This window comes from Ammodytes marinus, assembly GCF_949987685.1.
Source record: "Ammodytes marinus genome assembly, chromosome: 14".
Lineage (NCBI taxonomy): Eukaryota > Metazoa > Chordata > Actinopteri > Uranoscopiformes > Ammodytidae > Ammodytes > Ammodytes marinus.
In genome coordinates, this window is record NC_137218.1 from 12,212,479 (window position 1) to 12,225,941 (window position 13,463).

Sequence of the window (13,463 nt, forward strand, 5' to 3'; positions counted from 1 at the left end):
GGTGTAAAGGGGGATACGTAGAGGAAAAAGAATTGTGTGTTTTTGGAAAAGGGGGCTGGTAAAATGTGTGGGTGTATAAGGGAAGGCTGGAGGGGTTGACTGGTTGGAATGGCGGTGGGGGCGCAGGGGGGTAGCAGGAATCGAAAACCCTCAGAGAGTTATGAAAACCATACGGCACCATTCTGTCACCCCATCTTGCCTATGGCTTCAGACACACACATACACACACAGACACACAGTCACACAGACACAGACACATACACATACACACACACACACATACACACACACACAAACGCATACACAGACACAAACGCATTCACACACGCACGCACGCAAGTCGTGCATGCTGCACAGCATCCACAGGAGTGGAAAGTGTTTGTCAGCGCTGTGAGATGCAGAAATGATCTCCCCCTTCTTCTTCTTCTTTTTCTCTTGTCTGTGTGTTTTTCCTGTTCTTTATCAGTCTCTCAATGCTTTTCTGTGTCTTCTTTTACTTTTCTTGTATCTCATTATTTCTTCGTCTCTGTCTTTACCAGAGCTCTTCACTCTAATTTCTCTCCTCCTTCCACCAACCCCCACTCTTCCCCCTCTTTTCTATTCCATACCAGCTGGAAGTTTTTAGGGCCTAATGGAAACATTTGACTATGGAATAGGAATACCTGTTGATGGTATCGTGCATGTGCGTGTGTTTATGTGTGAAAGAGAGTTGTTTCTTTTTTCTGTCACAAAATAACTTTGTATGGGCACATATGTCTAATAGCATGAGTAAGTGTTCCTCAGTGTGTGTGTGTGTGTGTGTGTGTGTGTGTGTGTGTGTGTGTGTGTGTGTGTGTGTGTGTGTGTGTGTGTGTGTGTGTGTGCGTGCGTGCGTGTGTGTGTGTGTGAGACTACCACTTGGGGGCATATGGAGGAGAGGAAACAGGAAATGCCAGATGTGCATCAGCCTGACCTCTGGGGAGCAGGAGTATAGACTTGGGGTACCCTCCACTGGCGTCACATGATCCGTACTCCATCACTGGTACGTCTGGTGTGAAGTCAAAGGCTGAGTTTGGATTTTCCAAAGAAAACAAGACCTGTTTTCTTTCTTCCTTTTAGCTTTGCCACCAGCAGAGTCAATTAACTGTCATTCTGGGCATTCAAGTCCTGATGGGAATGTTGCAGATTTCAAGCTGCAGGGGACTGGGCGAGAGGCATTGAAATAAAGTTTACCACATGCAAACACGCTGAATTGGTGAACAATGTAAGCAGCATAAGTGGAAAAGTGCCTGGGCAAACAATGGCCCTTCACATAAACTCTCATCACGTTTTTTTATTGTCCTGTGGAAAGTGTGACCCTGCCACAACACACTTTTTGGCAGCTCATGATGTCATAATCACACGCTGCAGCTTTTCCCCCCATGAAAGATCTTGTGGGGAATGACTGTTTAATGCAAACTAAGAAGAGACAAGAGCAACATTTATCAACCGCTGTAGCATCTCAACAGAGGATGATGAGATGGAAAAGTCATGCATGTGTGCGCAGAGAGCGGAATTGGGGGAATCAGTTATTAGCCGGTCGCATCAATCTGTGTCCGGGGCCTGTGTTCTCTCTGTGTACACGCGGACGAGTCTGCTGGCTGTGGCTTTGTGTTGCTTTTGGCACACAGAACATATACAGACTATACAGCAGTGATTTCCAGTTATGTAACAGCCGTCAGAACTAGAGGAAGAGCACACATAAAACCTCAGGATCCTGGAGAACCTAAAGAGCCTTTTGGTCTTGTTCCCACCTATTTCTCTTTCTCCTCCTCCTGTCTTCCTCTTTTCCTTGGACTTTACCCCCATCCTCCTCTCCCCTCTTCTGTGTTATTCTTTCATCCCCCTTGTCCCTCCTCTCCTCTCGTTCTTGTGTTCTCATGCTCTCCCTTTCCTTATCAGCTCCTTGCTATTCCTCCCTTCTTTACTTTTAGCCTCATTATTTGGGCTCCTAAAATCAGCCATCTCTCCCACAGAGCGCCAGCTTTTTAACCCAGACCTCCCACTCTCGGTCTGTTTATTCTATCATTCAAGCCGCCACGGTAGACCCCTCCTCCTGCTCTCGGACAGCCACGCCCCCCCAGAGACACATACCAGAAATGTAATTGATAGAACAGACGAAAGCTTTTCCTTTCCATAGTCCTAAACTCTCTTCCAATTTCCACCCTTTCACCTTAATGTACTTACAGTATCTTCCACATCGAAGACCTTCTAATGGAACATTCAGACCCCTTGATTTTGTATTCTCCACCTCCTAGGTCACAGCTTACTTCATACCTCCTTGACTCCTAGCCAATTGCCACATATCATCACTGGCTCTGCTACACTCTCAACGAGTACTTTACCGAGCAGCTGAACTGTACCTTCAAGCTCCAAAACCTCTCCATTTCTCTTCAACTCTAATTACATTTTTTTTAAGCAGCTGAATGGCTGTTCTGGATTTTATGTTCTTTCATGGCCACTGAACCTTTGGTATCTGGACTGATTATACACTTAAGGCTCTTTTCTTTCGCTGAAAGAACATTTGACCAACATATGACTGAGGAGTGGGTTATGCTGGAAAAATAACTTGTTTGTAAGGTGTGTTGATCAAAAGTTTTTATGAATGGCCTGACTGAAATGAAAAAGCTGTCAGTCAGACAAAGAGAGAGAGAGAGAGAGAGAGAGAGAGAGAGGGGGGAGTTGCAGTAACCATTTCATTATTGGGATAACACAATAGCACATCGTAAGGCAGTTTCCCTGTGGAAGGCATTCAGTGTTATACCAGGACCAGCAGCCTGGAAAGTCATTTTACAAGTGTCATACTTTTCTCTGCCTCTGCTTTGATAGTTGAAAAGTTTTTCTTGACTTTCAGCTAAATTATCAGGACTGTCGCTAGTCTTGAGGTCACCAAGCCGCCATGAGTTCAAGAAAACTGTTATTGTTATTTAATTGTTGTCTTGGGTCTGCTGAGTACAGACTCGCACCATTGAAGTGTTTTTGCCATATCAAATACTGCTGGACACGTCAGTTGTTCATTTTTCCCGACCGCTGGTGTCTTATGACACACACACACACACACATGTGCGCGTGCGCGCGCACACACACACACATACACACACACACACTAACACACGCACACACACTGAAGCAATTAGCGGCGGCCTTGTGGTTAAATAATAGAGTGAAGGCATTCCTGGTGATTTCTGTGGAGTGGAGGAAAAAGACGATACTTTTATCCACTTCTTCTACCGGGGCCCATATGTTTCATCTTTCATAGCAGACATAAAAGTCCTCCATCCACACCCAAACTTTCAACAAATCTTGACCACAAATATCTGTACAGACTGGGGTTCTGTCAAACGGTTGAACCCAGGAGGAATAATTCCCTGCCAGTTGTAGTGTCTAGTTACTTGAACCATCAGCTAAAAGACTTCCGACACTTTTAGAGGCAGCCGTAAGCTAGTAGGTAACCTTGAATCGCAGCTATGTCTAAGTAGTGTCTATATGCCAAGTGACCTTTATTAACCTTTGTTTAACCTTGTAATAGTTTATAAGCATGCCTTTCAGCCATGTCGCTCTTCCTTCATGCTTAGTTTCACTCATGTCCACACCTGGAAGCTGCTTAGTAACAAACACAGCTTACTACTGTTATCCACCAAGCGTGAATTATGTGAACTAGCTACCAACCTAGGCGAAAGGAAGGTCTGGAAAATCCAATTAGCATCTTTCATTCTCATTTCCAAGTTTTTTTTTGCATTTATTCTTTAAACCGGCAAAAAAATAGAAGGAATTTCCAGTAAGAAGTCACATGGCAGGTTTAAAACAAATAAAGGCTACTGATGGAAACTGCAGTGACCGAGATCTTTCTCTCCAAAAAATCCTATAACTAGGGAGAAAGAAAGAGAGAGAAAAAAGGCTCGGGTGACACCAATGCATGACCGTCTGGACTTCAATCTGAGTGTGATGCACATAAAGAATCACACGTGCATGAACAACAAATAGAAAGTCCACAATAAAACCACCAGACAACTGTTAACAAACTGCTGAGAAGCAGAAACAGAGATGGAGAAGGAACTAGGATAATTCCTGACAGATTATTCTTTTACCAGATGATAGGCTCAGCTTTTCCATCGACAGGGCCATGCACACACACACACACACACACACACACACACACACACACACACACACACACACACACACACACACACACACACACACACACACACACACACACACACACACACACAGAAGCGTACAGACATATTACACTTCTTTGTAGTGTCTCATGATACGGTTATATTACTCCAGAGACTGAGTCATTTTCGCTCAGTTTTTCTGGTTTGTGTGTGTTTGTATGTGTGTGTTTGTGTGATGGTAAATGCATTAACAGTGAGAAGACAGGAAGACAAATCCACAAGACAAAAGGACGAGACACAAAGGCTCATCAGAGCTACAGAGACAGACAGGCATCTTATGTGTTGGTCGGACCATTAAGATAACCCCACCACACGCCCGGCTTCTCTCAGCAACATTTCCTCCTATCCTCCCTCAACATGTGCGCTACAAAGTCGAATAACAGCCTGTCCGTCCTCTCTTTGCCCTCTAATATTCTGCTGTCTTTATTTCACATTCCCAACTGTGAGGCAGCTGTTAAATTTAATGTCTGTGCAATTTTACCGGAAAAATAAATGGGGAAGGTAAATAAGTAATACAGTTGCTCCTTGCAACAACTTCTGTCAAGCTTGATCCACAGCAGCATAGTCTCCCAAATCCCCAGACCCTCAGTAGCCGGCAGCTGAAGTCTATGTTGTAGTGGAAAGATCCCAAGTATGACCAAGTTGAAATGTAAAGCAAAGCAGAAAGAGAGAGAGATACAGCATGGTGTGAAATTAGGAGTGTCTCCTTGAATAAATACAGATTTGATGAAAGCCCTCCTTAATTCCTTTAAAAACATGAAGATAAAACAACACCTTATGACTATAAGATGTCTGCCGATATGAAATATGAATTTATTACTGAGTAAAGATGAAACTACAGCAACCTGTTAGCTTATTTTAGCATTAAGATTGGAAACATCTGGGTTATTCAACTAGCCTGGCTTTGTCCAAAAATAACAAAATCCACCTACTAGAGTCTCTAAAGGTGCGAACACACCAAACGCGTTGGGTGCGGTGGTGGTGTTGAAAAATCCTATTTTTGCATAGGGAACCATTGGTTTAGGCGCGATGATGCGTTGGCCGCGGTAAAGCGGCGCTTTGGGCGTGGTAGCCGCGTTACCAAAGCGTCACCGCACCATCGCACCACCGCGCAAGTTCAAAAAATTTAACTTTTAACACTCCATCGCGTGACGTTTAGCCACGTTGGCCAATCAGTGGTGAGCTTGACCCGACGTCACGGACATCGGCACGGTGGGAGGACAACACAGAGGCTGAGAAACACCGAGTAGGAAATGTATTTGCGGCTGGCTGGTGATATGAAGCTGCTCGGGGTTGGGTTAGAAGACGTGGGGAAAGTGAGCCAGGAGAATGGGCTTCCTGGTTAATTCAGTGAATATGTGCGGCTGTGCTTTAGCCGATAAACCAAGTTAGCACCGGTCGGATAGCGTTAGTTAACTCACCCGGTTGTGTGCGGCCACCACCTCCATATAATGAACCCAAACATAACGGCTAAGTCCGGGGAACTTTCACAACGAGTACAGCGAAGCACCGGTGTGTATGCCTATATCTACGCCAGCCACGGTCCCGTCACAGCCAGGTAGGATAATGTAGGCTACTTGCCTTTATTTTCTACTGCCCTGTGCACAATGCTGCTGTAAATGTGTTTGGTATGGTGCTGCCTTGCTGTTTGTGTTAATTTCCGAGTGGCGTGAATCTGTAATGCTGTTTTAAGGCTATTTGTTCCGTTCAGTTGCTGTTTATTTGTCTTTTGGCACAATTGTTGGCCGTGTTGTTGTTGTTTTTGTGCGGACATGAACGCTGTTGTGTCGGGTCGGGTCTGATCGCAGCCATGGTTGATTAGGGGAATAAATATATCGGGGGGGGGGGGAGACTAGCTGCGTAGCGTTGGGCGCGTTGAACCATTTTTTGACACAAAATGACCAAGCGCCAGATCAGGTGCGTTGGTCGCTTTGGCCACCGCACCCAACGCGTTTGGTGTGTTCGCACCTTAAGGCTGACCAATTAACACGTATATTACATTATACCAGCAAATACCCTGCGACTGTTTCCTGTAAAACGGCACATTGTTGTTTATGTGCTTTATGGGATTTTGGTTGGATTAAACACATGAGAGTCAACATATTTACTGTGAGCTTTAGATGTGATACTGGACAGAATTGTTTTAGCTAGCCAGGCTAGCTGTTCCCACCTGTTTCCAGTCTTTTCTGCTAAGCTAAGGTTAGCCCTCCTGCTTCTGGCTTTAGTTAGTTTCTATTTACCATATAGAAATGAGATTGGCCAGTCGTCTCATGTAACTCTTGTAAAGAAAGCAAATAAGCGTATTACCCAAATGTCAAAACTATTACTTTAATCTCATTGTTGGTCATTCCTACCCATCAAAATACAGCAATGAACTTAAGCTTTTATCAGGTGTGGAGTCACAAATCAGCTAAAGTTTGTGGGTGCATTGAATGCGTGCAATGTGTCAGAAATGAACTGAGAGGAAGTACATAATGCACATCTATCTTCTTGAGTTGAGTGCATGTACAGATATAGCCTAAATAAGTTCATTTTTCTTGTCTTCCTTAGTTGGGGTTGATGTTTTTAAAATTAGCCCATCAGTCAGACTCATAAATCTAAGTCACCCGTCAGCACCTTTCACCCCTGAGTTCTAAACCTTCACTGTTTCCACTGACCCTGAATCTCCCCTCCACTCTTCCCTCAACTCTGCTTTACTCCACATTCTCAATCTCCCCTGGGACAAACTAACGTCTCCCCCCAATTCTAAACTTCCATCGTTCCTTTTCTGCTCTCCTCTATATTTTTCTCTCTTTCTTCTCTCGGACTTCATGTCTGTTGGCATCTCACTTGTTTCTTCTGGCTGCAACAGTTTTTTCTCACATGTTGGACTTTCATATTGCTTATTTGTCCTAATAATGTGACTTTACATAGCTCTCCACTTCCTTTCCTTCTGTGTGTTTGTTGGCCCTGGCTGTCTGTATCTGTATTTCTGTCAGTCCGTCTCTCTCTCATAGTGTGCATATGTGTCTTTCTCCACTTCTGTCTTCTCCACCAGCTTCCCTTCTTTCTCATTTGATTCCAGAGTTCATCTGTTTTTCTCTGACACACAATCCCTCACAGCACGCTCTCTCTTTGCTCTCTCTCTCTCTCTCTCTCTCTCTCTCTCTCTCTCTCTCTCTCTCTCTCTCTCTCTCTCTCTCTCTCTCTCTCTCTCTCTCTCGCTCGCCAGGGAAAGTTGTACTGGTGCTGTGTTTCAATACAGTCGGAAATATTTTTCGACCATGCAGGAAATGTCTGAAGCGAACACACACACACACACACACACACACACACACACACACACACACACACACACACACACACACACACACACACACACACACACACACACACACACACACACACACACACACACACACACACACACACTTCATATTAAAATAATACTGTTTCGTTTAAAAATCCAACACAAAGTGGTCCATAGTAAAAAAAATAAAAAAACAAAAACTATTGAGGTTCAGGAGTGGGACTACATTTCATTGCATTGCATCTGCATGGCATACAGAAGATGGAGGGGGAGCCAGGCTGCAGACAGGAATGGCACCATAGAAGAAGGGGTCTGTCAGCGGAAAGAGTAGCACCAGAAACAACAGGGCCCCCACCAAATATGAGAAGAGTAGAGATGATCTTTGTGGGTGTTGCATGGCAGAGCTGATGTCGGGCAGGCCCTGACTGTTACAGAAAGAATGGCACAGAACGGGACCCACAACATGACCTGTATAGAGAAAGGATTACAGATTTAATGAGGCGTTCACTTTTGGCAAGCCACTGTGCCATTCACTTCATCTCTCACCAGTTCTCATGAATATGAAGGCAGTAAAGGCACCGAACACAGTTGTGTACAAGAACTGCATCCCTGCAACAGAACAGCACAAAGAAAGAAGAAAATGTGTCCATGCATAATCTTACAAAGATGAGTACAATCTCAATCTCAATCTAGGCATGAAGCATGCATTATTGCAATTTTGTTTATTTCAGGTGAGATTTGTGACAAACTGACCTGACACTAAGAGGATGACACTCATGCTGTCCTTGTGGAGGCGCCGTTGCTCTATTACATGGTGGAAATGGGCTGAAATGACAGCGTTAAGTAGCCATGAATTGTGGTGAAAACATAAATAAACACCATGTCACTCAAAGCAATGCAGCACTTGCCAACATGTACAGTCATATGAAAAAGTTTGGGAACCCCTCTCAGCCGGCATTATAATTGACTCTGCTTTCACAAAAAAAATATAAAAGTGGTATGTCTGTAATTTACCAGGAACAGTTAAGTACTGGGATGTTTTCCAAACAAAGATTTTTTGAAAAGCAGTATTTGGTTGTATGAAATAAAATAAAATGTGAAAAACTGGCTGTGCAAAAATATGGGAACCCTTGTGGTTTTGTTGATTTTAATGCCTGTAACAGCATGTAAAACTGATGATTTTAAACACAAAGTTGGTTGGATTATGTTGTTAAGCCTTGAACCTCATAGAATTGTCTGTTTAATCATGAGAAAATGTATTTTAGGTGCCTAAATGCAAGTTGCACTTCTCTTTGACTCTCTGCTGAAGTGAGACAGAATGGGATCATCAAAACAGCTCCCAAAAGATCTGAAAAACAAAGATTGTTCATTGTCATGATTTAGGGGAAGGCTACAAGAAGCTTTCCCAAAGGTTTCAATTGTCAATTTCGACTGTAGGGAACGTTGTCAGGAAATGGAAGGACACAGGCATAGTGGCAGTTAAACCCAGGCATGGCAGACCAAGAAAAAAACAGGAGCGGCATAGGTGGAGGATTGTGAGAATGGTTGCACACAACCCACAGATCACCTCCAAAGACCTACAAGAACATCTGGCTGCAGATTGTGTATCTGTACATCGTTCAACAATTCAGCGCAATTTGCACCAAAACATCTGCTTTTTATAAAGACCAAATAACTTAATTTTTGTCTCATTAGTCCAAAGCATTTTCTTCCAATATGAAGCTGGTTGTCTAAATGAGCTTTTGCATACTCCATGCAACTGTATCTGTGGCGTGGGCGCAGAAAGGGCTTCCTTCTCATCACCCGGTCATACAGATGTTTTGGTGCAAATTGCACTGAATTGTAGAACCATGTACAGATACACAATCTGCAGCCAGATGTTCTTGCAGGTCTTTGGAGGTGATCTTTGGGTTGTGTGCAACCATTCTCACAATCCGCCGCATATGCCGCTCTTGTACTTTTCTTGGTCTGCTAGACCTGGGTTTAACTGCAACTGTGCCTGTGTCCTTCCATTCCCTGACAACGTTCCTTACAGTAGAAATTGACAATTGAAACCTTTGGGACAGCTTCTTGTAGCCTTCCCCTAAACCATGACAATGAATAATCTTTGTTTTTAAGATCTTTTGGGAGCTGTTTTGATGATCCCATTCTGTCTCACTTCAGCAGAGAGTCAAAGAGAAGTGCAACTTGCATTTAGGCACCTAAAATACATTTTCTCATGATTAAACAGACAATTCTATGAGGTTCAAGGCTTAACAACATAATCCAACCAACTTTGTGTTTAAAATCATCAGTTTTACATGCTGTTACAGGCATTAAAATCAACAAAACCACAAGGGTTCCCATATTTTTGCACAGCCAGTTTTTCACATTTTATTTTATTTCATACAACCAAATACTGCTTTTCAAAAAATCTTTGTTTGGAAAACATCCCAGTACTTAGCTGTTCCTGGTAAATTAAAGACATACCACTTTTATATATTTTTTTGTGAAAGCAGAGTCAATTATAATGCCGGCTGAGAGGGGTTCCCAAACTTTTTCATATGATTGTATTTAGGCATATTTTGCTAATCTGTCATGATAATGGCAAAAGTGTGAGTTTATATGAGTTGTTTGCAGCCTGTGAAATATGGTTCCCATACCAACACCGAAGAACAGCGGAGCGGTGAAAATGGCAGCAGTGGGTCCCATGCAGGGCACCAGCATTGGCAGCATGCCCCCTCTGAACACCAGCTCCTCTGTCACTGGTGCCACCACCTGGTTCCTGAGCCACACTGCATCTCCTACACACAACCTCCACGACTGAACATCTGGGATAATAAAGTTCAAGACTTTATGATGACATATACATCTAATGCATGCAGGCTTGCACCCTTGTAAAACTTTCCAACCCCCATTTTGACATTTAGTTGACACAAAAGTTCAACTCACCTAGTGCTGACTGCAGTTCCCCAGTGAATCCTGCAGGGTTGTCCATCGCAGAATGAACCAGGGGACCAAGATAAAATACCTGACGTAAGGAATAAAAACAATTATTTATTACATCCAGTGGAAGTATAAAGGGAAACAAAAGATTAAAGAAGAGGATTCAGGACTACTGCGTACATCTTTTCAAAGTAAGGTTTAAATATGCTCATGGGATGTTACTGCGAAATATGGAAAATGATTGGAGGTTGTAAAGTCATGCTGTATCATATTGGGAATGGAAGTTGCATCTTTGAAATGTCAACACTGCCATAGTGCAGCGTAAATAAAATGTTCTAGGAGGGAAGCAGGATCTACAGAGTCATAAAAACTCCTTGGCTGTGGCATCTTTATTTCAGTCCATTTCTATCCAAATAACTCACATTATAATAACACTTGATGTTCTCAGGTTGACTTAGTGTCTTGCAGGTTTATTATGGTAACAGTTGTTAAATGTTAGATGTGTTAAGAAACATCTCCCTTTCTTCAATGTTCAATCTGGATTGACACTGATGTACCATGGTTAATAGTGGTGGCAGGATGGTAGCAGGAACCAGACCTGCCAAACGAACTCCCATCAACTCCCACACAGACACATCAACCTGTACAGAAGTTAGAAGGTAGCATTATAGACATCGTTTGAACCTTTAAGCAACTGTAACAACTTTATTTATATGGCTCCTTTTTTTCTTAAAATAGACATTAATTGACTTATTCTGACTAAGTACGTGTTAAAAGCCCAGCGAGAGCAATTTGTTAAAGTAGCAGTCTTTGGATGTTTCACCTGCTGATACTAGAATAAGTCCATTGCAAAGGTCAAGTCTGGATGAGATGAAAGCAAGAATGACTATTTATCGAATCCTGCAAAAAGGAAATAAACCACCTAAACTGGTCAAAGTATGACCGTACCTCGTTCGTCAAAATATGGAGGACCCAAGCTGCCATAAATTAGCCTGGAAATCCAGACCCTGATATCTTGTATGATAGAGGGTCTGGCCACGATCAATAGTAATTTCCAACTCAAGGGGCGGCTCCTACTCGTGCATTTCAAATGCCACTGCACGCAGTTGGATAGCACTACAACCAATCAGAGCGATGCACAAGGTGACTTAAGCCCCTTTCGTTTAGCGAACAGCTGTTAAACTGTTAAATTAAACGTTTTGCCATTGTCGGTCGGCAAAACAGAACATTCCACTTACTTGCTAATGAAAGATTTGAGTGCCGTCTTCCAAATCGTTACGGGTCGAGGCCAAAGCAGTCTCAAACTCACACAACATATCCGCAGCCATCTTTGATGTTTACTATCACGGCTTCGACGTTGCATGCACGTCACTGTCGTCATCCGGTTACGTCCTCCCCAGAGTACCATATAAAGGGCTATGGCGCGCCCATATTAGATAGAACCAATTGAAACCATAGCCAGATTTCTGGTTTTCTTGATAAAGCTTCAACGGAGCGTGTCCAGACCAACACGCGCAGCAAATTTAATTTGCCAGCGCCTAGTGGCAGGTCTGGGAATGCCAGGCTAGCCATAAATAAAAAAAATTATAAATGACTCAATGATTAAATGAAATGTTGCAGGCGGCGGGGATAAAACCACCAACTCTGGGATCAGTGGACAACCACTATACCTGCTTGGACACAGCTACCCCAAAAATATATTTAAAAAAAAGATATTAGATGAAGAAATAGATGTTTAAAAAATACATATCGAAAATGTATTTTCTTTCATTCTTTTATTCATCTGACAAATTTCTTATTGTTCTATTCATGTACTTTCACATTAACTTATTTCCCAATATATCCTTTAATGTTTACGTTTATTTCAGTTTTTGTTGATGTCTGTTCATGTGTCACTCACTCTGAAATCAGCCCAGTGAATCCATGCCTTCACCACTGCAGGTGACAGGGCAGAGACCAGCAGCACACTGGCACAGCGACGCTTTATCACACTGGGATGGTCCCTACAAACACACACACACACACACACACACACACACACACACACACACACACACACACACACACACACACACACACACACACACACACACACACACACACACACACACACACACACAGAGAGAGTTTAATTGTCCAGTCTAAGCACCATCACCGGCCAACTGCTGATTTGTTTACCTGGGTAAGCTGCTTCTCCAGACGTACAGACTCCCAACGTACCCACAGGCAAGCAGGAGGCAGCTCAGGACACTCATCCAACATGTAGCATGGCCCTGCTCGACCTGTGTTACAGGGCCACGTTCTGGTTCCTGCATGTCAGAACTTAATGTCTGCTATCAGAGCTTCCGGATGTTCCTGAGGTGAGCTACAGCTAACACCGGTTCATGGTGCTTTGGATTGGTTCAGGTAATGTCTGTCATGTCAGATTAGTAGATCTATATGCTGCAGAGACAAGCTGATTAGCTCTTAATACTCTACTGTGAGGACACATACACAGGTGTGCACCATCTAAACACACATGCACACATGTTGTAAGCTACAGTACAGTGCAAGGCATGCAGGGACACAAGAAGAACTCTGTAACCTACATCATATGTGATACAACAGCATAGTAGGCTCATAGTGTTTTGGTTGGGAATGTTTCAGAGAGGTGTCAATTCAAACGTGTGGTCTTTTTTGTGACATTATCTCCCGCTGCCTTTGAGACACCCGGTGAGAAAGTGTCATGAATGCATTTGTCTGCGTAGGTTAAAACAGAGAGGATAGTCTACAATAGAATAACAGAGACAACAAACTTTTTCTGTGGACCGGAAATACAATACTTATTCATACTCCAAGTAGCGCCACCTTTTTATTGTAAAATTTAAATCAGCCATGCCTTCTCATGGTTTGATTTATTACCGTTTAACTGCACTCCAATCTCTAAAATACATTTTTTCCCACTCTTATTGTTTTCCACTGGGTGATATTATGGCACAATAACAGGCACATTTCACATTATACTGCAGGACCAAAAACCACAGCCTCAACATGTATTTAAATTCATTTTT

At 43.1% G+C, this 13,463-nt stretch overlaps 1 protein-coding gene across 1 annotated transcript; it reads right to left on the minus strand.

The window, feature by feature from the left end:
• Window positions 1–1,563: 1,563 nt before the first annotated feature.
• On the minus strand, window positions 1,564–12,728 carry LOC307260635 (CAAX prenyl protease 2-like; the record flags this gene model as incomplete). The annotated part of the gene is made up of 9 exons (XM_080040911.1): window positions 1,564–1,635; window positions 7,745–7,956; window positions 8,035–8,097; window positions 8,242–8,313; window positions 10,131–10,298; window positions 10,420–10,498; window positions 10,971–11,054; window positions 12,314–12,416; window positions 12,592–12,728. The coding sequence occupies 9 exons, from the start codon at window positions 12,726–12,728 to the stop codon at window positions 1,564–1,566; spliced, it is 990 nt and encodes a 329-aa protein (XP_079897037.1).
• Window positions 12,729–13,463: the final 735 nt, after the last annotated feature.